A 27806-nucleotide genomic window follows, 5' to 3' on the forward strand; every position below is an offset into this window, starting at 1 on the left:
GAGAAAATGCGAGGCTCGTGTGACATTTTCATTATCGTTGTGGGATATGCGCTTTTCTGTGGCCAGCCTTCGACCTCCCCTCCGGCCACGCCCCTTCAGGAGTGGGTTGTCCCCTTTCCCCGCTCTGCGGACTTGTGACAACAAGAGCAGCCAGATAAGGTTACAAAATTATTAGTTGGGATTTACAATGCTCCAGTTTTAGTGGCCAGAGTGGGTGTGGGTGTGGACTGAGTTTGCAACGGAGTGCCCGAGTGGGTGTTTTCTGATAGCTTATAAGACGGAAAGTACTGAGCTGCGGCAGAGTAGGAACTTCGGAGCTTGGCTGCCGACGATTACCCATTTCAGCTCCTAACTATGCTGGCCAATTCGATAATCGTAAAGACCCTCAGCTGCTCCGGGGCTTCCTCACCAAATTGCCATCAATTTGCCAGCTCTGCTCCACCGATGAGTGCAATATTCTCCGCCAGAGACGCGGAAACGTATAAGCTCAAAGATTAACACAATTTCGGCAAATAATGAAAGCGTAATGAAAGCCGGGCCACCATCCGCTGAGCCAAATAGATGAATAAGCCAAAGAGCCGAGCAGCTGAGTAGCCGAGGGGGCGGCGATATTTTCCTTTATCATCATATAAATTCCATTTCAGCCCGATAAAGAGTAGTAGAGATGGCTGAGGCGTGGCAGAGGGGTGGCAGATGTAGGCGGAGGGGGAGAAAAATGCAAGCAGGAATTTGAAAATTTTCAATTACGCGTGCAATGAAAATTACGAAAACCCACAAAAGTCATTTTTCTTGATCGATTTTTTCTCCGTCGCTTTTTCTTTCACTCGCCCGCAACCCATGGGGTTGCCCTCAAAAGAATCGGAGGCCAACAATGCCAGGACAGCGCAGCTCAGAGTCCTTGCCACATCCCCACAAAGGTGAAATGGCGCTAAAGCTGAGGTCCTGCGCGGGGGAATTGGCAATGGGCCGCCGAAACGCAGGGTTGGGGGGTGAAAAGTTGCCTCCTTTCACAGGGCTGCGAAAAGTAGAAAAAGCAATTTCGAAATCCCAAAGAAATTGCAAAATTCCATGCGGCAACGACAACGGCGGCGGTTCAGTTCAGCTCGGATTGGTTCGGTTCGGCTGTGCCCTGTCCTGTTCTGTTCTGTTTGCCGGGCTTGGTGCGGCGACAAAGGATGTGCCCAGGACATATCCACAGCCTTGTGGCGACAGCTGATAGCGAAAGCCCCGATGCACCTGGAATCGCACCCCGACCCCGACCCCTGCTCCGCCTCACTGCCTCTCTGCCCATTCATCCCGCCCCAATCTGCCGCCGGTCACATAAGTAAGGTTAACTAAGCAGCGAGCACAAGGGTTAACATGCCCTACTGCTGTACTCGACTACACCGCCACCCACTTCCAGGCCACAGGAGGTGAGCGGCTGAAAGCACAGTGGCACGAAGTGCTCTATTTCGAAACCAATTTCTTAGAACATTGAATGCGATCTAAAGGAATAATTTACCCCCTTAAGCCCTATGATTCTGAAATTATTACCCCTTAATTTATTGTGTAATAATTTACTTTTGTCTAATATACATAGTCGGTTAATGTTCTAATTTAAAATGTGGGGTTGCAAATCAGCTTAAGTAAAGATCCCATTCCTAATCCACTGGCAGTTTCAATGTACAAGCTCCTGTCAACCAAGTCGACCCACTGTGCATCCTCCGAGGATTTCCCCTCACTGTGCAGCCACCTTTCCTTCGGCTTTGTTTGTGTTGACATTTGCCAGCTTGGCTTTGGACTCTCCGCGGATACTGCAGCGCCTGCATCCTGGGCTGCACTTCACTAGCTGCTAGCTGGGAACTTTAACTTCATCCCGGAGCTCGTTCTTGTGTGTTCGAGGCTTATGTCACCTGCCCAAGGAGGGCGTTCCTCCCGGAGCTGCCTTCGTGCTTCTTTTCTTTTATTCCGCTGCCTGACATAATATTTTCATTTTTCTCGGCGACGCTGAAAACACTTTTCATTATTTGGTTTTTCCCTTTTTCATATTTCACATTTTTGTTTGAGGGGAGCCTTCGGAGCCGGGCTGCAGCTTTCGCTGATGAGATTGTTGGCGTTGTCTTGGGGTGACTTTGTCGGAAGATGCAAGTGCAATGTGTGTGGCAAGCCACCTTAGAGATTATCTTAGTTTATGATAGCGTAACAGATACGGCGGGGATCAGTGGGGCATGAGTCATGCCTGGATGCACGAATGAGATGAAAGCTTCCACCTCGCCAAGGTGAGATCTTAATTTAGACCTTATTACCAGCATTTCCACGGAACTCTTTGCCAAATGTAAACAATCAGCCGCAGAAGTGGTATTTATTGTTCGCCAAATTAAGGTAAACACACGGCATGAGGCATGAATGAAATCTGCGTCAATCGATTTCTCACAGAACGAGTTGTTAGAATCTCTGCTGACTGCTTTCGATTTCAAGATCAATGAGTAGAATTCTCCGCTGTAAGTAAATTAATTCTCCAAGGTGGCAGTGAGGTAACTGAAACGCGACTGGGAGAGGCCACATCATAGAGGAGGGGACTGGCCTGGAATGCCACAGAAAAACTGGACTTGCAGCGGTCTCCCCGCCAGAAAATAACCACTACAGGGGGCATGGCCTCTCTGTCCCTCTCGTTCTGTGGCAGCCACAAAACTGGCTGCGATTAAATCTTTCAACGCCCGGCAACTGAGTCATTGGACTTGCCGCCGCTGCAGCTGCCCAGAGAGGTTTCTCTGTGTTGCTGTTTGTGGACAGACAGAAAAATAAAAACTAAGAAAATAAGAAATAAAAAACAAAAGATAAAAAAACAAGAACGGGAACCACAACAACAAGAGTTCATATTCAAATTTATAGAACGTGCAACGAATTCGAAAATGAAAATGAGTAAACACGCAAAAACGAGCCGAGACAAGCTCGGAATAAATGCATGGGGCAGGCGGACAATTGTTTTTATTTGTCTCTGGCGTAGGAGTCAATCGCAATGTTGTCAGCTTAGTCATAATTCTGGAACAATGGAACCCTCTCTTATACGTTATATACCAGTACGAACTGCAGTCGGAGTCTCCAGCTGACCTATTGATAACCTATCCGAAGAGGGGAAGATCGAGGGGATCGGCCGGACTCGTGTTGGCGACAACTTCTCCTTTGATAGTTGTGGAGATAACCTTTGCATTGCCTTCTATATATTCGCTGATTGTGCACCGTCTCTACGGAAAACATTTAAATCGAGAAGCTTTTCTTCCTTCCTCACTTTTCCTCTGGTTTTATGGTTCTCTTCGATCGGCTCAGTTTCTTAAGTGATCGTTAAACTGCCGATGAGGCAGGCGGACAAAGTGCATTCCACTTTACGATCGCATTCCACTTATGATAATTTCCATTTAAATATTACTTTAGCTATAACGAACTGTTTAGTGACCCGCGATCCCCGTGGGTTTCAGTTTTAGCTGTAGTTTCAGGCCCCTATAACTTTATAGCTCCCCCTCCCGACCACACACCCAAAATGGTTATTGGCGTCATTTATGGCCCGGTTCTTTGTTCTCGGTCATCGCCGGTAATCATTCAATTCCAATGGCCCAAACCAAGATTCCACATCAACTATAAATATATATTCTATATACATATAGTGCACGGGCCAGGGAAAACCGGAGCAGTCGCCATCGAAGGCGTTCGTTCTCCATTGGCCATTTATTTGCATTGCAAATGGAACTCCACGTAGCCCGGCATATAAGGCAAATTTCCAAACGGACAAACTCGTAAATTTCGCCATTCGCTAGCCGAACAATGGAGGCGAACAATTGATATACCAATTACCCAACGATACCCAAATCCAAAGCCGACTCCGAGGAAACGCCAACACACGCAGCTGCCCACGGAGTCCCCGCCTCCCCGTCCATCCACCGCAGTGGTGGCAATCGCGCGGATCAAATCTCTGTTAGGAAATTAGCAACATTAGAAGGTGCCCAGCTATTTTGGGTGCGGAGAGGGGTTTTGGAAACCGCAAGCCTTGGGAGATCGGCCAGCGGGCCACGCAAGGGTCAAGTCGAGTGTGAAGCATTTACCCGATCACAGTCTGCAGCACGAAACCGAAACCGGAGTGGCAAGTTGTGGGATCACACTTATTGCCACAATGCATTACAACTTATTTCAATGATGTCATTCAAAGCAAGGCTTTGATATTACCCTCTTACTATTTAAAGTGCGTTGGCATCAGTTTCTTTTCTAATATCAAATATTTTGAGATTCACTAACCGCATCTGGGAAGAAATTCAAGTACATCCGGACTTTGTAGATACTGAGATGTATAACTGCTTAGTCATCCCATGTAGACATATTTTTAATTCCAAATAATAATCTCCCTATTAGACAAACTTTAGAAGAACAAAGTCCAGTCAGATATATTCTACACTTCCTGTTTTTAAAACAAGAGATTTCCATATGAATTCGATGGCCTTCAAAATAAGGGATAACTTTAAGATGTTCTTTGTTAATTTATTGTGAAATAGTCAACATCATTATTTCCTATGCTGTTGCCTCCATAAAGTTAAGTACACAAGAAGATAAAGATATAATGATTAGGATGTATAATTTTTAATAACTTTCCCTGGCCAAAGTGCAGGATATGCAGGTTAGTGTTTCGTTCGAAGCCCAAATAAATAAATATTATTGGCCAGTTGGAGGCAGCTAGCCCAGGTAGTTGGTCAAATGCCAAGCAACTTGCGGTCGTCGTCGTGGGCCAATCTCCTGGCGATCTGCGATGCAGTTGCCTGGCCAGTTGCAGTTGCAGCTCTTAGCTCGTAGCTGCTGGCAGCGCCTCTGCCCCGCTGCGCATGCGCGCATTTAATAAGCGGGGGAGGGGTGCGGGGCATAACGATTTCATTGCCGCGATATGGGCAGCCGGGGTCCACCCGGATCCGCTGCTTTGGCTCTCCTCATCAGCAGGTCGCGTAATGAGCCATTATTGCTTTAGATGCGGCCTTTATTGCCTTGACGCAAAAGTTGGCGCAGCTGCGGTGGAAGTCTGCTGGCATTTTGGCCATATTTGTCGCCTGTGTGGCATTCGGGCCTGGATGCAGTTAGTTGCCAAACTTAGGCTCCGGTTTCCTGCCCCTCGGTGCGTGAGCCAAGCATTAATTGGCATATGGCTCGAACATGACAGCCGCAATAACTGTTTATGGCCAGCAGTGTTTGTTGTTAGGTTGTTCCAGGGTTCCCTGGAGGAGAAGGCATTCCAGTGAAAGGAAGCCCTCTGATGTATAGCACTTGACATGGGAGTGATCGGGGCTTAGATCTAAGATGTTCAGTTCTTAACCTTAACTTATCGAACTCTTCCCTTGTCTCTTTTCAGGTGAGTCTTCAAACTAATAACTTGGATTTGCAGATTAGCATATGTATTACCAGGTACTTCCTGTACTCAGCTGAAAAGCATTCAACGGCAAGCCGAAGATTATTTACGAGGCACTTTCAACCAAAAGCAACAAATTATTTATGGTTTCTTGAGGAATTCAACATACACTTCCCCAGAGCTTTCCTATTCGTTTATATTTTTGTAATTATCAATAAGCAATAAGGCGTACACAGAAAACAATAAGAGGTTATAGAACGAACAATCGAAGGGGCTGCTATCTGCCACGCTACTCAGTTGGGGAATTCAAGAACCAAGCTCTGTTCGAAGTTGCACTTCCCGCGACTTAATCAGCCAGCGTTGTGTTGTTTCCCTCGAAGCTCACCCAAGAATTATGTATATTGAATTGGGAACGATAAAATCTATTAGACGAGAGGGTAGCTTGTGGCAATTAAAGCTGGGGCACAGGCATTTGTCAATAGATTGCGGGTCGGGAAATAAAAAAGGCAAACTATCCATGCCTCGACCCAAAAAACTGACCCAAGATGCTGTTGGCCTGGTCTTTTGGGTCCCAGGCCCATGCCCAGACCCAAGCAAAGGCAAAGGCAAAGGCAAACAAATGATATTTATCGGTACCATTGTCTTTGGCTTTGTCTCTGCATTATTTGCTCCAAGGGTCGCCGCCGAGTCGAAGTTGCTTGTTAACCGAAATGCGTCAAATGACAAATGATTTAAAATTTATTATCGCTCGGCCCGCTCTGTTGTTGGCCAGACTTTGGGTTTATGTATTGTTCACTGTCCAGCGAAAGTGAAAATCTGTTTTTTGGCTGGGATTTTGTCAAATGCCAAGTGTGCTTCGTGGGCTCAATGAGATGATTAATCATGGAAATGGCTGCCGGGAAAGGATTGAGGTGATTCCCAACTCGATCTGGTTTCCCCTGCAATTGGCCGAAATAATGTTGATCAATTTGCTCTTTTGCTTTGACCGTACTTAAATTACCTCGAACTGCGTAAACATAAAAGAAAATTATAATCATTTACAATTCGTTGACTTTGGCAATGCGCAAATTTGCCATTTTGGTGTGTATTTGCTGGCCAAACAATAACAACAACAGCAGCCGGGCCAAAAGCAAATAAACAGCCGCCTACTCGCACACGCATTAAACTATCAAAATAAACAGTTATGCGTTTTTGGGGGCAGCCCGCTCGCTCATGGGGCGTGGCATACTCGCATCGAACTCGCATATTAATCAAGCGCATAATTTTGCCGCAGCTCCCATACTTTTGGTCAAAAATCGAATCCCAACAACGTGAATAACGAGCGATAAAAACTTGGCAAATATAAAATGCAAACAACATTCAAACTGCCAATAGGGGCGGTGGTTAGACTGGAACTTCCGAGGGGGTGTATCAGGGCTGTAATGGCTGTTAGCCATCGACATTCGACAGTAGTTGTAGTTGTCGTTGTAGTTGTTGTTGCTGCCCTGTTGCCGGTTAACCGTTGAAAGCCATTTGGGACAGAGAGAGAGAGGTACCAAAAATTGCTGCGGCTGCGACTGGAGATGCAAGCGTGAGCCGGAAGTGGCGATATGTTATTATCTTAGTATTTTGTCTGAATTATATTTAAGTAATCCAATTTTCTGATTAAGTTTATTTGAAATATTAGCTATTATAATGTTATCAATATTGATATTGATCAAAAGCAAGACAAATGTGACCATAAAAATAGTTAACTATGATTTCCATTGATTAGTATACTGACTTATAAGAATTTAACTACTTTAACAAGTCTCAGTTTTATGGTGATTCTAAATTTATTTATGTTTAAGCCAAACCAACTTGTTGAAATGAGAATGAACTTCATGTGCGCCTCTCCAGTTTTAATATTGGTTTATGGTTAATCGCTATTTGGCTATTTAGAACCATAAAGATATCTGCTGAATGATGAAAAAGTGCTTGCTATGCGATAAAAAGTCATAAATAACATATGAAAACAGTGCAAAAACAACAATTAAAATGTATACAAATGTTATACAAACTGGAACTCATCTATTTGGAAAGCTCTAAACTGGGTCAATCAATAACGAAAGAATGGTCGGTTAATATGGGTTGATTGTATACATATATAAATGTATATAGGTACAATATATTTCTTAATTTAAAAGGCTAGCTATTAATGTTGTCATATTTAATAGTAATGATAACTCCCATTAGTGGAAAGCATATAAAAGAAAATCGATCTAAAGCACGAGACCATCTCGAATCGCCGCGAAAACTCACTAATACAGAGAGCCAGCCGTATTTGCATTTTGGCTGCTGCTGTTTATTTTCGAGTTGATTTTGAAGTGAACAGTTTGCTTAGTGCCCGATGTCGGGCCGAAACGCAAAGCAAATGCAGAATTACGCATACGCAACGTTGCCAAAGTTTGCGGCTAGCCGCAGCACCCTGGTCCACTGCCACGCCCCTTTCCCCGTCGATAATTTCAATAAATGCCGAGCTCACACACACACAGAGCGAACCCTAAGCCCCCTCATCCACCACTCGCCCTCCCCCACAGTGGAGCCACTGGTGGAACCGAGCTCTTCAGCGTTAAATTGGAAGCACTTTAGATTCACATTCAATTAATTAATTTAAGCAAATTGTTTGCTTCAAATTAATTGAATTTGCATTTAATTTGCGCTCACGAGGGAAGCCGCCGCCCCCTACAAACTACAACAACAGGAACAATAATAGGGCCAGCCTCCGCCTGTCAGTTTGTCAGTTTGTCAGTTTGTCAGTTTGTCCAGTCGGCAGTTCCGCAGTTCCTCAGTTGAGGCCTACTTAGGGCCAGGCCCTTTAGCATGCCTCGGTCCCCGATTGATGGCCAATTTGCACTCTTCCCTGGCTCATCAACGTTAAATTTATTAACTAACTTGTGCGCTTGTGTGTGTGTGTGTGTGTGTGTGTGTGTTAACAACATTAACAACAAACAATGCAAACATTCTCTAGAGAATCGGCAAGGCTTTTCCGTTCCACATTGCCAAGTTTTAGTGGCCCTGTGACGGATGGCAAAGCGAGCCAAGGGGATCAGAAGGCCGATGTAATCAATTAACAAAACGAGTGTAATTGAAATCTCACTTACATATTTAACTAAGTGAGTGCGTCCTGGCCACGAATGTGCAACGAATGAGTAATGCCAAACTCTGCAAGTTCCGGGGAAAACACTTTTGGGGCTGTCTCTATGGCCGCTTGATGTCCTTTCTCCTGAGAAACCGATTAAGATGACCCAAGAAGAGACACTTCAGGCTGGGCTGCGTCGAGAAGACTGAATGGAAATCGGACACCTCTAAATATATAGTGTTAAGACCCATTTGAAAACTCATAGAACCATTGCATCAGACTCGAAAAACAGAAGGAAAAGCAGTGGAAAAGCTCCGAGAAAAGCCAATCGATGCAGCCAACAGGTTGAGCATAAGCAGCGCGATAATAACTGTAAATATAATGCCTGCATATAATAATTATCAGTCGTTGTAAGCCAATTACGACTTGGTGGCGGTGGGCGGCAGGGCGGAGAATAATTTGTGCTTTTCACACTAATTAAAAGCGAATGAGACAGAGACAGAAGCAGAGACAGGGACAGGGACAGGGACAGAGAGCGTATGACAAATGAATTGCGCTGCTCCTGAGACTAGCGAGATGGATGAATTAAAGTCAGAGCGTGGAAAATGATTAAAAATGTAAATTTTAATTCAATTTCGTTTGCGAAAAATAAAAAATAGGAAAGGAACTGAAACTAGTAGCTGTAAAGTGGTTTATTGTGAGCCAGTAGGAGCCACCAGGACACCCGCAGGACCAAAGACGAGGCAAGCAGGACGCAGGATGCGGAACTTGGAGACGCGACAAACTTTGCCGCTAGGCAAGGCGTCAAGACAAAGATACAGAAGACACAGCCAGAAAAGCGAAAAAATAAAAGGAAAATGGGGAAAAGCTGCTACAGTAGCTTGCCGGAGGCCAAAGAGAGTCTAGGGGCAGGCGGGGAGAGAGTTGCAAAAATCTCGAGAAAAGACAAATCAAATTTTTCTTGAAGGGAAAAGCGAAAACAAGCTTTTCTTTCAGCGAAGAAAATATGTCCCTTGAATAGCTAAATTGTTTCCAAAATCTTAAAATAAATAATAATATAAAAATTCATAAATTATAAAGTACATCATAGCAGGATCGACTTACATCCAGTTGATGTTCAATTTAATCCAATATTAAGACATTACCAACATTCTTATACCCTTTTATGAACTGAGATATTACTTAATACCAAATTTCGGCACTTATTTAAGTATTAAATGGCTTAATTTCACTTTCTTAACCTGTTTAATTTGTTTAAAGAAGTCTAGAAATGGATGACTTCTTAAACATAAAATTCTATTAGATAAAAAGGGTATACAGAGGACGGCATTCTCATCCGAATGAAAGGGAATTTAAAGCGCTCCAAGGGCTTGGACAAATAATGCAGTTTTATGATGCAGTCAGCTTTGCAGAAATTTTAATAAATAATTAATTAGGCCGCATCAGCCCTGTGCACTCTCCGCGCTCTACTCTCTACTCTCCACTCTCCACTCTCCACTCTCCATTAAAAGTAAATTTGCGTTGAAATCAAATTTTAATTGATTTAAGCGGATTGGAAGGACGAACAATGCCAGGAATTTCCACATTCGTCCCATTTGGCCACATTCTAGTTTACCCATTTGGGACTCAGTGGGTTAATAAGCCGTTGCTTAGATGACTTCCGAATGGGCTTCCCCGCCCTGCCCTGCAATCCAATCTGCGGTCGCCCTGGGAATTGGGAGCCGGCAACAGATTTGCCCTTTGACCTTTTCCTTTGGCTAAGGCAAATATAAGCCAGCTAAAAGGTTATGCCACCCCCTACCACACACCTGGCCAACTATTCCCCCGCTGAGTGAAATGAATCTGCAATTCTATTCCATTTTGCGAGCAGCTCCATTTTTATCCCCATTTTCCCTTTTTTCTCTCTGGGGCAGCAGGAGAAGATGACGATGATGATGCCCGGGCAGGTGTGGACTTAATGCGAGTTAGCCAAGGAGGAGCTGGAGGAGGTGGCCTGCCCCATTTGCCAACGGCGACGGCTGCCAAACACTTTCATCTTTCGCCACAAGCGAACGGACCATAAACGGGACTAGAGAAAGGGAGAACGAGAGAAATAGAGAAGGAAAGCGGGGGAAAGCGCGTTGCCCTTGGAGTGTAACAGATCCCCCAGTGAATGCAAATAACTTGCAGTGCTCCATCCGCACTTTTTTCTCTTCCACTCGCCGAGGTGGCACGAAAAAGTGTGGCAAGGCTGCGGGTAATCAACAAACGTTTATGGCGCCCGCTGATGAACTTGTTGATGATCGCGACTGGTCATTTGTCTTGGGATAAGGAGTGCCCTCCTGAGCTCTCCTGAGCCCTCCCGATGCCCTGATATACTTTTGATGCATGCGGAGGAAGTGCCTCAAACTGGGGAGTAGCAACTACTCAAGTTCTGTCCCGGATTTGCATAAATATTTGCTCGCATTTTTCTCCCTGCGAGAAGTTAACTTTCCGCGACTTATGCAAATAGAAAAGTCGAATGACAAACAGCTCTAGCACAAAGGGAAAGTGAAAATTGAATTTTCCCGGCGCGGAATAAACAAATTAAATTATAATTAGTAAACAAAGGCAAGTGCCGAGTCCAAGCCAGATGCAAATGGAAACCCAGTTGGGACCTCGCCAGACTCAAGGTCCTGCCACTGCCAGTTCCATCGCCTCTTGATTAGTCCTGGTTTGTCTGCTGATTGCGTCCCGCCCCCGCCTTTACCGGCAATTATCGGGAGTCAAGTGCTGCAGGGAAGCGGGAATCCTTGGAAAGCCACGCCAATTGCTTATCACCTTTGTGGCAACGACAACCATCGCAGCAGACACCGCTCGACACATTCGTTAGGACTCCTTCCTCAGGCTCCTTCGTCCTTTGCCCCCATTCACAGTTGACAAAATATGCAGCTGCGTCGTTAGCACTTTCCGCACATCTCGCATTTGGAAATATTTGCCATGATTCGATTGTGTAGACACCACCCAAGCCAGAACCCCATCCAACCGCATCCAAAACCCAGCGAAGGCAGGGCGGGAGGCACTCAATTGAGTTTGGGTTTGGCGCCCAACGCTCCCCCTCGCCCCCCTCCCGCACTCAAAACGCCCTGCATTGCTGGTTATTATTATTTCTGATATATGCGGTCTTACCCTGCGGTTGTCACTCAGCCGCAGGAGCAGGAACGGGAGCTGTAGGACTCTTCGCTCTCGGTGGTCTATGCGGTCTCCGCTCCATGTGTCGCTTTCTCCGCCTCCACCTCCTCCTCCTCCTCCACCGACTCCGACTTCGTGTCATGGTTACATGCAAATGAAGCGTGAGTTCCCGAAAGGTGTTGGAAACTCGTGTGCGAGGGTTTCTTTCCGGCAAGCAACGAGCTCGCTCTGGCATTGAACTGTTGCGGCACCTCCCTCCCCACCCCTGTCTGCATCTGCATCTGCATAATTCTATGCCCAAAATATTTCGCTTTTTTGCATGACGTCTTTTGTTGACAGCCAGAAGCCAGGCTCTGCTCCATTTCCAGTCGTCCGATTGCTGCCGCAGCCGCAGCCTGTCGAAATTGTTTCGTAATTGCAGTGGTGACAGCAGCCGCGTGGAGTTTCTCAAGGCGACGATCTGCGGAGCAGCTGGCAAGGAAAATGGATTGAAAGGGTGTTCTTAAGACGCCATCGCAACCTCTCTACCAAAACCAGGATGTGATCTGGGGTTAGAAAAGGAAATCTTTAGCTGAATGTTGGAAACAGCTTTTAAAATGCATTCATAGCCTAATTTGAATAGGAGTTAGCATTTGATATAATAATAGTTTTGAGAAATGTAAACTTTCTTTCCTTTATTATATCTATAATTTAACTCGCATGCAGACTTAAAGGAGGGAATATATCGGAGTAGCAATGGTAAGTTTAAGTTTACGTTCTAAATAACTAGTGTAGCGAGCGGTCACACTAGCATGAGTAACGAACAGCCACACTTACTTACATATCTATGTATGTAGTTGTAAGCTCAATGTATTCCTCTCCCTTACTTTTACATAGAGATCATGCTAAGGACCAATATGTGTGTCCTGTTCGCACCATCAGCAATTTACACCAATGCGTGTAGAAATTAGGCAAAGAGAGAAAAAGAAAGAGACAAAGAGCACTTCGCTTCGGATTCCAAAATTCGGACCACAGAAGAGAACTGCACTTGCACGTATTCGCATACACTAGCTAACTAGATAGGTTGCCTCTTTAGCACATTTTGAAACAGTCAGAATATCGAAACTTCCGGAAGAAGCTCTTTAAGTTCTACATTTCAAGTTCTTAGACCAAGTTTGTTAACTTTCCATAAAGGTATTCTATGGATAGCCTTTAATTAAGTCGCATTACGACTTTGCTAATTTAAATGTTAAGTTTCTGCGATCTGAAACGATTTCATCCAGAAAGTGGTGAGACTTAGGAGAACTTAATTGCTCATATCCTAGGAATCCTTTGCCTGCCCCTGCCCCTGCCCCTACCACCATGCAACATATCCTGACGCATACACGACGAGATCTTCTGGCAAAACAGAACGCGCCACAAAATTGCTCAAATGCAGCCAGACATTAACGTGTTTTCAAATTTTACGCAGGCAGCCAAACGAAGCGACTGTGTGTTTCCTCCTCGACTCCCTTGCTCCTCAGCCTGTCCCCAGAAAAAGCCACACATGTGTGTAATTTTCTTTACGAGCTGAGTGTGAGGGGGAGGAGGGGCTGGGGTCCAAAGTGTTGCCTGATAAACGATGTCTGCTCTTCAGAGTATCCTGCCCCAAACTCCAAACTCCAACCGCCGACCAACAGGCAACTCCGACGACGACAACTCCGTCGGAATAGAAAATTCAAATTTGAAAATATGGAAATGCCGGCAACGACATTGAGCATGGACGGAGGGAGGCAGCTGAGGCAGCATCCCCCCTTCCACCCGGTGGCATGCACCATTGGGAGTGCAGCTATGCAAGCCGGGCCGAAGTCGAAGTCGCAGGCGATCCCGGGTCGTAATTCGATTAACACCTTTCGGGCGGCGGGGAGATGGCAACTATTGGCCTTTAATTGGTGAACGGCGTCAATGATGGTCCCGCCGACCCACCGACCGCCATCCCTGCACCCTCTCCGCACGATTCCCCCGCTTGTCTGCGGCTTATTAGGTGCGGAAATCTTTATTGATTGATGCATTGTTTGTTTTGGCTTGTGGATGACTCTGTGACTCCTGCCACGACCGCCCGCATTGTCTGCCGCAAGGAGTTCGGGATGGGTCTGGTCCAGGGAGAGAGAGAGAGACGAGTGCTGACTGGGAAGCAGATGGGCGGGGGAATTGGAACTGGAGTGCCAAGTGCTAAAGTACTTCCATCACAGATCGTAACTCTTTCAATCAGCCTGAGTTGGCCACACGATGGGCGACACGTGTTTCCTCCGGGGAATCCAGAGATTGGGGCTGTGACCTGGGGCAATGTGGCTCTGGAATGAGCCACTCTAAGAGTCCCCTACAATGTTTGTCGATAATCGCTGGAAGAACAAGCTATTTGACATTGAGATTTTCTCTTAAAGTATCTTAATCTGTATTATTTAATATCAAACCATATTCTGCCTTTCTGCTTTGTGTATCTATTGGCTTAATCTACATTTTATGCCATTAGATCGAATCTAAATCTGGTTATAAACCTGATCTTTACTCTTCTTTACTTTCCCTTTAAACATCCAGAAAAGATTTTGGATTTCCTTCCACAGATATGATTTTCCTCTTCGCGGATGCCTTATCCCCCGTCAAGTCTCCGCGTTGGACATCCTCAACGGACTTCTCTCGGCCATCTTCTCTTACCAACTTTAATTCCAGACTGCAAATTGCATTGCCAATGCAAAAGAGAAACGCAGGACACAAGGATGAAAGGAGAAAGGACGAAAAATCGCCTTTAATTAGTTCGCCTTTCGTTTAATGCAATCGCGAAAAAATATTTTTAATTTAAAACGCGTAATTCAATATCTGGAGTAATTTTATTTACCGCCCGCCCCCACCACTTACAAGCGGTGGCCAGGGGCGTGGCCGTTTGTGGGGCAGGACACAAAGTGCTGCCAGTCATTGTCGCTCTCCGTTGTCCGATGTCCTGCCTCCGTTGCCCTGTGTCCTGTTCGATTTTATGCCAGCACAAAGTTAAGTTGAGCATTTTTGCGTGAACCTCGATCGATGTGCGATATATATACGCTATATATAAACACCGATATGTGCGATATGTGGGGCAGCATTCCGGGAGCGGGAAGGGCCCTCCAATGCTGTGTAAATTGAGGCAGGAAATGGCGTTCGAGGGTTCAAAGTTGATGATTTTCAGGTCAAGAGACGGCAGCTTGCCACTTGTTGTTGCTGCCACCGATGGCCAGTAATTTCACTGGGTTTTTTACTCGCTGCTGGTGATGGCACTGCTGCTGCTGCTGCTGCTCTTAAGTGGCGATCAAATTTCTTGATTGAAGCTCCTCCAAGTGCAAGACAATGTGCAGCTGCTTGTCCTCAAACAGGATACTCCAACTGCCCCGCAGAGGGAGGGGTCATATGGGGGGGCAAGTTGTGGGGACTCGCAAGTAATTGCTAAAATTGAAGCTAAAGTGCAACAAACGAAGGAGGTCCCAGTCCCAGCCGGAATAGAAATTTGACACCTTATCCGGCCTGGGAAGTCCCTCAAAGCAGCTTAAAAACAAAGAACATTTCCACCAAACCTGCTTTTTAGTCAATGCTTAACGAGTTTAAAGAGGTCAAACAGATCTTTACATTCATGGGATATAGTATTTCGATATTTTCAATTTATAAACTGCAGATACTCCACTTAAGTTAATGCAGAAGGGATCCCAGAAGGGACGCTAACCAAGTCCAAACTAGCTAAATCAGGAGTCGCAATCCTCCACAGCCTCCAGACTGCGTTCAACGTGTCAAATGCAGGCCGAGATTCCTGCTCCGCCTTTCCCAAACATTTTTGCATACAACAGGAAATTGATTTTTCATCGACAGCAGGGAAATCGGGCGAACAGGACGCCATGTCCTATGCAAATACTTTCAGACTGCAAAAAATTTGCGTCACGCGGCGTTGCCACATTGCGAGAGTCGTGAAAGAAATGACAATTCCTTCAGCTGCTTCTTGCCCCCACTTCCGCCTCGCTCTGGGAAAGCTGTCAAAAAAGCTTCAGCAACAACTTCCGCTACATGGCAGAGGAGAATTGGTGGAAAGTGGGTCTAGAGACGGGATAGGGAGGGGGCAGGATGCGACCTGCGCTCAAAAGTTAAGCCATTAGCGAAATGTCCTTTACTTTGCTTATAACGCAATTTTCTGCTTCTTTTCCCGGCCATGTGCACCGCCCCCTCCGCCTTCTGTCCCATTGTTTGTTTCGGACACTTTTTGGCCAGGTTGAGGTCCGCTCGCTTCTGGCTCGGATCTCCGGCTTGGGTGCTGAATGACAACTTCACTTGTCAGCGTTTTGAAACTTTGGCGCCTCCCCTCGCCAGCGCTGGCTAACTTTTTCCGGCGCTAATGAAGTCGAAGGATATTTTTTGGCTGCGTGAAAATGTTCCTCGGAATCTGACAACATAATTAGTAAATGAAAAACTGTTTTGTGTAACTTCCACCCAGCGGTGGCTTAGGAAATTCTAAATCAGTTTATTTTCATTGCTTCTGTTTTTAATGGTAGTCTTTGAATAAATGTTCTCTAACTTTTAGTGGCTTAGTGAAGCTTTTTGCTATCACTGATTGCCCTTTTTCATGTTCCATCTATTAACACTTCCTTGCAAAGTTCAATACGATTAAGTTATAATATTATGAAGTCAAATGTAAATATTTGCAAGAACATAAATCGTTGTATTCGAAAAATAATCCCCTAAATTTGTGAAATTTAACTGTTTTTCTTTTTTCTGGTTTTTAAAATTTTAACCATTTTTCTTTGTTTTAATTTGATAGTTTTTAAATGTCACAGAAATAACAGCGCTGTAATCGTACTTTGGCCCTAAAACTAAATGGCTTGGAAATAATTTACGTCCTTATAAATTTTTAAGCTGTTTGAAATATATTGTTATTGCGTTTTTGCATGCTTGCAATTTTCCAGAAAAATTTATAAAAATATTAAGCCAATTAATTTTGCCCCATTCGTGTGATCTTGAAATTTTATAATAGGTTAACGAGGATAAGCCTATATAATCTATAATTTTTCAATTTTTACCTACCGACAACACCCAAATAGATTTTTATTAATATTACTTATCAGTAATTAATACACATAATCGCCTTTCTGCAAAAATATAGAAATTTTTATTTAAAAAAAACTATAGATTAGGGTTCTAAATAAAAAGTTAGAACAAGAATTTAAGAACTAAAACTTCTAGTAAAAGATATCTTGAAATTTATTCAAGACATCAAGAATATCGATTATGTTTTGATATTGTCATATTATTAACTTTTTCGACAATGTAAGTGCAGTAAAAATAAGTAGGTAATAAAATACATAATTCAGAAACCATAAATTTCATTTGTTTCTTGAGGAAAATAGTAAATCAAAATGTTTTTGTTGACTACAAATATCAAGAAGAAACAATGAAAAGTATCTGAGATATTCCAAATATTCCAGTTTTATTACTATTTCTGATGAAATCCAAAGGAAAATTCAAAATTCTGTTAGCCATTTCGATTCTCTGTTAACTTGTTGAAGGCTTTGTTGCAAGAGTCACGGCTAACAGTGTCGATGTAAGCCGCCGGCGGTTCTGTTATTACAGCGCTGTTGGCCGCAGATAATAGTAGATTATCTGAACGAAACTGGCGTGCAGCGCGTAATTCAGTGGCAGAGCAGAGCTCCCCTGAAAATCCATTTCCCCTCAATTTCCCTTCGCAAACGAGAACGCACTTTTTAACCTTCAAAACAGAGATTCCATTCGATGAGTTCTCTCCGGCTCTTCCTCTCTCGCACTCTTTCTTTCTTATGCTCTCAACGATGCTGCAGCGGGCAGCGCTGCCGACGTCATGGCATGCGATTGCGCAGAAAATGAGCAGCAGCGAGCGCTCTCTAAATTAAACTCCCACGACACTTGCGCTCTCAACGCACTCTCTTTGCTCGTTGCTCTCCCAACTGAACGAAAGCAGTTGCGAATGAGAAGAGAGGCAGAGCATCGACGACTGTTAGATATTTAACATTTATGCATATTTTAGATAACAAATTGGGCATTTCTTAAACATTTTTTATTTTTTATGATATGTAAAATTTAATATTTTTTATTTGTTGGTAAATTGTAAAATATATTAGAAAAATGTGCATTATGTTATGTTATACAATTTAGAAGTAAAAAAGTACTTTGTTCGAACATAAAAAACTGAGTTAAATAAATTAATTCTGATAATAATCCAGTTAACATTTGGGGACTGAATAATAATATTATTTCAATGCATTAAGTATATCAGATTTTTTGTTTATTTTACAAAAGTACCTTAAACTAATATTTATGCCAAATTATTATAATAGAAGTTAGTTTTTTTAACATTACGCACATTCACCAAGTTCACAGTGCCTGCTGTAAAATGTTTTCTGGGATGTTACAGCCATGGTTAACATTTGTGAATGGACCAGTGCTGTCGGTTAACATGGATTCGTCGTCTTTCGTCAAGTAAGGGTAACGAGAGCGGGAGAGCGATAGCGCGAGAGAGGCACTCTGCAGTCGTCGGACTTGCTCGTTGAGTTGCGACGAAAAGAAGTAAGAGGGAGACCCAACGGGCCTCGCGTTTCGTAGGTAAAAACAGTTGAGTTTGCGACTCGGCCGGGAAAAGAAAGAAATTGTAAGACGCAGCTCCGGACGGCTATTTCGTTGAAAATAATACTCCTAAGTCCCAAAAATCGCAATTTTTGGCATCTCTCCGAAAGTGAAAAATCAGAATCGGAATTCGCAAAGCCCACAACGTGATTCTAACTGTGAAATTCGCCTCGAACGGTTTTTGAACGCCTCCACAGTCCGGGAAATGTGGATATACGAAATATAAGGAAAACCATCGCGTTGCAAAGTGTGGAAATTGTTATTAAATTATATGGAAAGTCTTCGGTGGAATACAAATCACGAGATGATAGCTGGATTTATCGGATTTTAAAGTGTTTTTCTAAAGAGATCGTCGCGTAAAGAGAGAAAACAAAACAAAACAACAAAGTTCCGTCTTTCCTCGTCGCGTTTCTGTACTCCCCAAATCGTGTGTGTCCCCCTTTTTTCCAGTGCACGTCTCCTGGAAGTCCAAGATATAGAGTTCCGGCCTCGGCCGACTGTGAATCAGAGCCAGATTGAGATTAAGATTGAGATTGGAAGTGGGAGTCGGTCCGTTGGACAAGTCCAGAGGATTAGCCGCCGTGCAATGGCCCAGTAAAATGTTCTCCAGTGCAGTGCGTCCAGTGAATAATCGGGAGTAAACAGAAACTAAGTCGAAGCCAAGTAGAATCACTTGCTGCTTCCCGCGGAGGCCGCCTCTTCCTCCTCTGCTTCTCCTTCTCCTTCTCCTCCTTCTTCTTCTTCTTCTGTCCGGCTGTCTGGCCAAAAGCCCCCAAAAGCCGCCAAGATTAAGTTCTCAAAGCAGCACGCCCACCACGCGTACCGCCACACGGACAACATCTACGACGGCGGCACGGACACGGACGACGACGAATGTCCGCTGGAGGCTACCGCCATGAATCCATACGAGTATGAGTCGACGCTCGACTGCCGCGACGCGGGCGGCGGTCCCACCCAGCCGCACGCCCACCCCCACGCCCAAGGACGCACGCTGCCCATGAGCGGACACGGGCGGCCTGCGACGGACCTGGGCCCCCACGGCAGCCAGACGCTGCAGCACCAGAACCAACAGAACCTGCAGGCCGCCCAGGCAGCCGCTGCCCAGTCGTCGCACTACGACTACGAGTACCAGCACCTGGCCCACCGTCCTCCGGACACGGCCAACAACACGGCGCAGCGGACACACGGCAGACAAGGTGAGTGCTGGAAGGATTACCCTTTGCTAGAGGATGCTCTATGCTATTCTATGTCAGAAGTGTTACTGCAAGGAAAGTTGCTTAGGCTGAAAAGGAATTCCAGTTTCTGGAGAGCTTCCCGGAATTTTTAAGACAAGCCAAGTCGCGTTAGGACAAGTTCAAACCTTGCAATAGGAACCAAATTTAAATGTGGTGGACTTGAGGGAAGTGCTTGTGATTGTCTTTTATTTAAAGTCAGACATTTGTTAAGTAAAGTGGTGATATTCGTGTTTAAATAGCTTCAAGAACCATTTTTATTCATTACAAGAAACTTATTTTATTAAACTGGCTAAAGTGCCACTTCGGAAATCAAAGAACTGTTTGGAGTTACAGTGTCTTGCTTTACAGATTTAATTTGTTTATTTTATTTTTTATTTCGTTTAAAAACGATCTTATATTAGATTGTGCAACATGGAAAGTGATTTTACTAATTGATAAAACATCTGCGACTTCAACTTTTGTTTATTGGTTTAATTTGTCAAAAAATAAGAAAAGCACTTTAAAAAATCGTGAATTTCGAAAAATATTGTTATTAGTTGTTAGCCGCGTCAGTGATAGTTGAAGAAAAACATTCGAGTTTTCCATACTCTCAATAAATCCGTTTCCAATAAAAGTCAGTTTCAGCCGCAAAAACTTAATTACAATGTTAACAGGGCAGCAAAAAGCCTTAAGTAAACATAAAGTGGTTCTTGATAGTCAAGTTAAGGGAAGGAAATTTCGAATGTTGTGAAATTAAAGTGATTCCCAGTAATTATCCCCTCTCTCTGTTGCACGGAACCTGGCAAGATGGGGCAGAAGCCCGCGAGTTGCGACAAGTTTGAACAAATTACGACGCTTATCGTCGAGCGCGGCCAAACATTTTGCATAAATTAAACAAATTAAGGCGGCAGCCCCGATGGGATTGGGAGTGGGCCGCGCCTGACATTGAGCCCGCTCCAGTTTCACATTCCATAATTTCCCTTTTTCCGACCGAGCGCGTTTTTCACGATTTGTCTGATTAATAAAGCGAGAGCAACAATAGCCAGCGCACAAAGCGCAGTTGAAAAGGATACTCTCTCTGTCAGTCAGGCAGTCAGGAATTAGGGGAATCCCAGACGATGTCGCCATCCCCATCCCCGCTGGATGGATGGAAATGCCTGCGGCTGGAAAACACTCGAGTCCTCTGAGAGGAGTTCGGTTTCAGTGGCCTAATTGTACACTGAGGGAAATGGGAAATGCAGTTAAATGTTTGTTTAGTGGAAATATCTTATTAGTGGGCGACTTTTCTTTTAATTTCAAAGCGATTAAGGTGATAATTTGGGTAATAAAAGGCTATTAACTTCGAAGATGTGAAATACAAACTTAACTCTTAACACCTTCTTGCCGTTATTGATTTTATCCCGACTTATTAGCACCTTCAGGCAGCCGTCTTCCGACCTATCCAACATGGCCCCGCTCCCCGCCCCCCTCCATGAGCAGACTTACCACAAATACATGCCTCGTCGACATGCTTCAGTTTTATTATTTCCGACTTTGGTTCTTGGCATTCGAACTTACACATAAAACGGAATTTACATAACTTTATTTCTGGCATTTCCTCTTTGAGCTTTCCCTGCTCTTCGTCCTCACCCCCTGCAACTCATCCCGCCTCGCCTTCGCCACCCCCTGCCTTTCAGCGTTTTTGTGGTGTTATAAAAACAATTGCCAAACAATTGGAGCTTTGAAACGAAATAAAAATCAAATGGAAATCGAACCACGAGCAGCAGCAGCAGCATAAGGAGAAGAAATACGTGTGTGTGGGTGGGTGGGTGGTTGTGCGGGGGAGGGAGGGAGTGCTACCTGGGAGGAAAGCGAAAAAATTGTAAATTTACAGCAACAAATAAATTTCGTAACTGGCAAACAATAAATTCCTGAGACCCGAAGACTTGCGAGAATTTCTTTTCTGTTTTGGCGCAAGAAAAAGAAGAAGAAGGGATGAAATGAAATTGAATAAAGTGGGCCAAGCAGGGAGGGGAGGGGGCGAGGCGGAGCTCGTAAATTTTCAACACTTCACCAGGCACCAGCTTTCCCATTTCCCCATTCCCACTGCCTGTCATAAAATTGCCAAAAAGCCAAAAAACAGGAAAGAGCGAAAAGTGTGCGGCTGGAAAAGCAGAAAAGCAGCGGAAAACTCATTCTCCTCCACTTTGACGTTGTGTTGATGTGTGAAAATCCGCTCGCAGGGGCCAACCAACATTTCAATGTCTCAATGTTTGATTTGTCAGTGGCCAATTAGCCAAATTAGGTCGAAACAAAAGAGCCGCCCTCTCTCGGCCACTCTGCATTATTAAGCCAGACCACAGCCACGTTCGAGCCGAAAGCCACGTCCGAATCCAACTCCAGATGGCCTCCAAATCCAATCACAATCCCCGTCAGAAAGCGAAAAAGGCGAGAAACACGCAACTAATTTCGAAAATGGAAGCTCAGCAAGGTCACCCTCCGAATCGGATTCAGATTTGGATTCAGATTGGGATTGGGATTGGATAGGTGTCGGAAATCAAGAACCATTTCGATTTTCTCACACTGAGTTTTCCAGCAGCGCGAGGGGCCGCGGAATTGGAAATTATTTGTTTATGCCGCGCCCGATTAGTTTATGGCCCGCCCTAATGAGGCCACTTTGTTTATTTTTGTCTTGGCTACAATTTTGCAAATGGAAATCTCCTTGCCTCCGATTATTCCGAGCAGCTTAGCACTTGCCTCCGTGCGGTGGATAGCCGCGGCCCCACAACCCAGCCATTCTCCGTATTGTTTTGGTTTCTGTAATTACACGGGTGAGGGTTCGGTCGTTTCCCCAAGTGATCCGATCGATTCGGATCTTGGCATGGGCAAGTTCCAATATGTTTGTGCTTGCGCTGCGCCTGCTTGGCTTGCCACTTGTTTCCGAAGGCGGAGCGAAGATCGCTGGCTGGCTATTTTCGGATCTGGCAGGGGGCAATATTATGGATGGCCATAGAAGAGTGCTCTTGAGTGGGTGCCGGGGGCTTCCTGTGCGTCACACACAGCTGAGGCGGCTTCGGGGGAAGTCAGTCAGCTGAGTCAGCAGGAACCTTGGAATGTGATAGATATTTTGATTCAGATACGTATTTGAGATACTTTTTAAAGCTAAAAAGTAAATCAATTCAAAGACAAACTAGGCATAAATGCAAATATCTCTGTTTAAATATTTATAATGACTTTAAGTCCCAAACTTTTCCAAGATAATTGAAAACAAAAGCACTTCGTAAAACCGTCCATCTAGAGAAAATCCACCCCTAAGTTTCCTGTTTGCATAGATCTCTCCCTGAACCGATGTTCTGGGCATTGACACTCCAGATCTCTGTTGACATGGCCCGGGCAAGCATCCCATCAGTATGGGAACTGAAAGCGGATTTTGGGCCGCTAATCCTCGCTGGCAGCTAAGCCGCTTATCGGCTAATCCCCAAAATCAACCTGGGAAAGGACCTTCGGCCGGCGTTAGGCCCTTAACGACACCACAAAGCCCGGCTGTCATATTCGGAGGACCTGTTTTGGGGCCAATCGAATACAAAAATGTGCAATTCCTGATTTGATTTTGGCCCGTTGTGCTGTCTGTTTTAGCCGCCATTGTTAGCGGGGATGCCCTGGCCACATTTGTAAAGTGTCGACGGGATTTTTCTGCGATCAGAACTGTCAATGTCAGGAGACTGGGCAGACTAGGCGCCACCGCCACCGCCACCACCGGGCGGAATTCGAACTTATTACTTCCTGACAGCTGTCAAAAAATATGCAAACACCCAAACAGCAGCCACGGGCCGAACTATGCGGCGAAATGTGCGCAGAATTATGTAAATCAAAGCGATTTGTAGCTGGCAAAGGGAAAAAGGAAAATCTGGAAAAGGAGTGGAAAAAAGGTGGAACAGAGGAATTGACAGCGACGGGAAATTCAAAATGTCGAGGGCAGAAGGAGAGGCAGGCGGAGTGCTGGGAAAATTACACGTAAACAGCAGGAGGCCAACAACGCCTTCTTTATTTTTTGCGAGAAAAAATAGGAGAAGAAAATGGAAAATGGGAAAAGAGCACAAAAGAAGGGACGCACAAAAGACCTTTAAGCCCACACACTCGAGAGGGAAAGGACCGACGGGATATAGGCGATAATGATGCCGCAACGCGCAGACAACCGCAAATGAGCAAGTGAGGCAGGCAGACGAGGCAAGGAATTTGTTAGGTGCTCAGATGATGACCTGACCTGGCCAGAAGCCGCGCTGCGGAGTACCTGCTTCTAGCCAGTTTCAACAGGCTGCACACCTCTCCCTCTCTCTCTCGCTCTGTCTCTCTTCCTTCGAGCTGCATCAGCTGCCAGCGTTTTGTCATTCCGGGATTAGTCGAGGAAAACAGGCAGAGGCATTTCCATTTTCCCCTTTCCCTCCTTTCCTCGCCCAGCTCGACATGCCTCATTTGGCCTCGCACCGAGCCCCAGAGCAGAATGAACTCACTCGTTCATATTATAATTCGATTTTCCTCCCCTGCCAAAGCCGATTATGGAAAAGCGAGAAGACTTCGATCCGAGCCGAAAGAAAGAAATGCTGACTTAGTGTTTTGGGACCTGGCAATGGGATCTGTGTTTTGTGTTCGGAGTCAGAGTGGCAGAAGGGTTCTGACTATCTACGAACTGTATGATGAATTCTATGTATCTACATAATAGATTGGGAACTTGAACTATGTATCTCATTAGAACGATAACTTGTACCTTAACTGCCCAATGAACACTCCGAATGCAATGGATGACTCAATCTGACTTGCTTTTACATCATATTTGCCTTAACGAAAACGGATTGGCATGGTGATGTACGGATATATGTACGGCCGGGGCACCACTAGGTCCTCGCTTTGCAGAGAGCTGCAGTTTGGCTCGGTTTTACGACTGCTTTGTAGCATATAAATTTGTGGAAATCCCACATTGTCTCGGGACCCGACCGGGTGGCACGTCCTGGCCCGACTTGATGATTGTTGTTTACTGTAATTGCTGCACAATTGCTGATGTAGGGAAAAAAGAGTCCTGTCCCCTGCCCCTGCCCCTCACCATCCACCATCCAGCAAGAAATATTCATGCAAAAGTCATAAAAAATATGTGAATTCTGTTTGGGTTTTGTACTTCTCGCTGGCTTTTATTGTCGAACATTAAATTTATTATTTTTTATAGAATGTTCCACAACTGAATGCAAATTCTGGCCCCGCCCGATCTTTACGAGCACTTTGCATATTTTTTCAGTCGTGTTCCATTCCGTTTCTGTTTCTTAATTGCATCAGCCCGGCCAGAGTGCAAGTGGGGGTGGGTGGCCCAAAGGGTTGCCCGACGGTCCCTAGGCGGGCCATAAAAATTATGCTTCTCTGGCTTTCCAGAAGCTGTAAAAACTAAGCGTAATGACAAATTCTGTGGCTGCCCTTTTATGGGGATTGCGATGAACTCGCCTCTGAGTCAGGCTCTCTGCCTGGGAATATATCCAGCGATCCACTGATCCAGCGATAGCCAAGATGCACTTGTCTCCCCATCTCACTCATCGCCTGGCCAGCCACTCCCACCGCCCGCCTCTAAGACGACTTCCGCGGCAGCAGCTGTCGCTATCGCTAATAAAATATCTGAGGCTCTATAAATACTGCGGCCACAATGTGTGCCACTTGAATGGAAAGCAACTCATCTCGACTCAGAACTGGGCTCTGAGCACTGAAAGATTTCCTTTATCAGCGGGACGGAAGTGCTCAATGGCGAGCCACATAGGAATATGGAACTTCTGACCGATATATATTTGTAAATGGTATTAGATACGACTATATGAACACAGGCAGTTGGTGTTGCTATAAACCGAAAGTTTGAAGGCCTCAGAATGGTGTGGGACCTTAAGGCTTGAGGCTTACAGCCAGAAATTAGGCGGCAGGATAGGAGATAAGACCAAGGACAAGGAGCAGGAGACATCTGTCGGTCCTCTAAAAAGGCAAAACACTAATAAAACTGGGAAGGAAGGGAAATGTCTTTGAGAAACATTTCATCATTAGGAGCGAAGGCGATAAAAATAGCAAAACAAGGCTTGTCTTATCACAGCGCAGAGAGAGAGAGAGAGAGAAAGGGAGAAGAAAGAGAGAGGGGGGAAAAGCAAAACAAGAGCCAAGTAAATCTCGGAAAATGATTTTCATTTTATGCCGCGGCGCGACCGAATGAGGAAGACCCAACAAAGGGAAGGAAAACAATAAAATAAAATTTAAGATACATTGGAGACCAAAACAAATAGGCAGCGAAATAGGAGAGATACCGAGATGAGAGATACAAAGTAGGGAAAATGTCGCAGCTGTACCGGGGCGAAAAGGGATGGCAGGATGGCAGGCAGGATGTCTTGGCGGCTCCTTCTCCCTTCCTCCTCCGGGCCACTTCAAGTAGTTTCGATGCGAAAAATAATTTACGTGGGAATGCCAGGGGCGGGGTGGCAATAGAAGTAGTAGAAGCAAGGAAAGGTAGGGGAGGGGGAAGTGGATTCATCATCAAACAGACCAGATCCACTCCTAGATAAGACTACAGACTACAGACTACAGACTAAGCGTAATTGAGAGGAGGTTCTATGCCGCATCGCTCTCTGTGTTTATTCGATGGGAAATGAGTATTTCGTGGCAGCGTAAGCGTCCCGCGGCAAAGTGTCTCTTGGATACTCCACGCTAATGGAAATTTTATGATAGTTGCGTTGACAATTTTTATGCAACCGAAATAAAAGCCACGACAGGGCAGAGTATCTTTCCGAGCCGTGCATTAGGCGTTAGGCGCCTGCATAGACACTCAGATACTCAGATACTCAGATACTCGGATTCAGATACATTTTTGTACGCACAGCGGAGTGCCGGGGTACAACGACCGCACATTTTTAGCACATTTTCAGGATATCGCCTTACAATGGCAGCACAAGCGGGAGGGGCAGCCGGAGACGGCAGGACAAGGCGTCAGGTTACAGGAGGACAGCCTGTCCTGGCTCTTTTTTAAGGCATTTCTGTGCATATCGGGTGACCCGCGCCCACCCTCGTGGCGAGCCTAATGAAAGGACCTCGCCCGAGTCCCTCAAAAGGACCATCCGACGGGCTTACCAACACTAAAACCAACATCAACACCAGCATGCGGGTGTCGTAAAATAATAATAGTTACTCGAAAGAGAGCCGAAAATCCGAAACAGGTTTCAGGCAGCGGCACTCCGTCCCCTTCCCTGTTCCTAGGAGTGTGTGGCTATCAATGTGTAAATGTTGTTGAATGTTTTTATTTGATTAGCGTTCGCTACGTGCCGCATTCTCCTTTGCGAGAGCATCTTGTGAGCATTTTCCTGTGAAATTTTCCCTCTCAGCTCGTCGACTGACCCTGATGGAGATTTCACAGCCCGCTTTCCCCTCCTTCTACCTTCACCATCATTGTTTGGCTGCCAAGATTAATTGTGTAAGCGTAAATTTTTTAATTTCGTGGAAATATTGTTCGGGATTATTCAGTGGGCAGAGGTTAGGGGGCAGGGCGAGTGGCATGGAATTTTTCATTTCGAGCGGGGTTCTAGGCAATTTGTTCTTGATTTGCCAGGGGAACAGCTCAAGCTGGGGGCTTTCTACGGAGTACTATTTAAAATTGTTGCTAATCAATTTCCTTCTCTCTTTCTTGCAGGTGAGTAACTGACGAATTAAACAGATTTAACACACTTTTCGTGGTAAGTGCCCTGGAAACGGCGACTGCTAGAGGGTGGGATATTAAGATTTTCCCCTAACTGAAAGTGAAGTTGTCGCCACCACCCACTTAATTGTGCAACACAGAGGCCCAGAGTTATAAAAGTGAAAATCCTCATTGTGCTTTCTGCCTCATTGCACGGCTCAGCTTTCATTTGATGTGTGCCAAGGCTGGGCATGTGAATCCGGCCGAGAATCGGAGCCAGGCTCGCCACCAGACAATGGCCGCTTTGTCAGGTGCAACAGAAGCGGAGGCAAGTGGAACGGGAACGGGAATGGGGTTCAAGTGAACGGGCACACAAAAGATGCCCCAGCCCCCTGCAGGGCATCAGAAGTTCTCCTTCTTTTCCGCCAGCTGGACTTTCCCCACAATGATTTACTCTAACTCTTTCGTCGTTTCCTTCGCTTTGCGACTGTTGGAAAAACTTTTCGCCAACTATTTTCATGCACTTGGCTCCGCCGAAGATTTCCTTGGCTCGGGCCAAACTTTTCCAGGGAAACCCAGGGAAAGAGAGGGAGTCCGTGCCCTGCCAGTTGTCATTTGATTGTTTTCATTTCATTTTCGGTTCGACCATCAATAAGTGGGAGACATAATAACTTTTTCCCTCGCAGCTTGGGAAAGTCC

At 45.2% G+C, this 27806-nt stretch overlaps 2 protein-coding genes across 3 annotated transcripts in view; one reads left to right on the forward strand and one right to left on the reverse strand.

The window, feature by feature from the left end:
• Positions 1-8643, reverse strand: part of LOC108116778 (putative phosphatidate phosphatase) — a 59771-nt gene extending 51128 nt beyond the window's left edge. Inside the window, exon 1 of the mRNA XM_041818327.1 lies at positions 8482-8643. The gene's annotated coding sequence lies outside the window, so the exon portion shown is untranslated. The remainder of the gene's footprint in view (positions 1-8481) is intronic.
• A 9585-nt stretch (positions 8644-18228) lies between these two features.
• Positions 18229-27806, forward strand: part of LOC108108706 (teneurin-m) — a 117159-nt gene continuing 107581 nt past the window's right edge. For both annotated transcript variants that reach the window (XM_017216814.2, XM_017216815.2), the window contains exon 1: positions 18229-19429. In XM_017216814.2, coding sequence (XP_017072303.1) covers positions 19129-19429 — 301 coding nt within the window. In that variant the 5' untranslated portion in view covers positions 18229-19128. The remainder of the gene's footprint in view (positions 19430-27806) is intronic.

Source organism: Drosophila eugracilis, unplaced genomic scaffold (genome assembly GCF_018153835.1).
Source record: "Drosophila eugracilis isolate 14026-0451.02 unplaced genomic scaffold, ASM1815383v1 contig_2154, whole genome shotgun sequence".
In the NCBI taxonomy this organism is placed as follows: Eukaryota; Metazoa; Arthropoda; class Insecta; order Diptera; family Drosophilidae; genus Drosophila; species Drosophila eugracilis.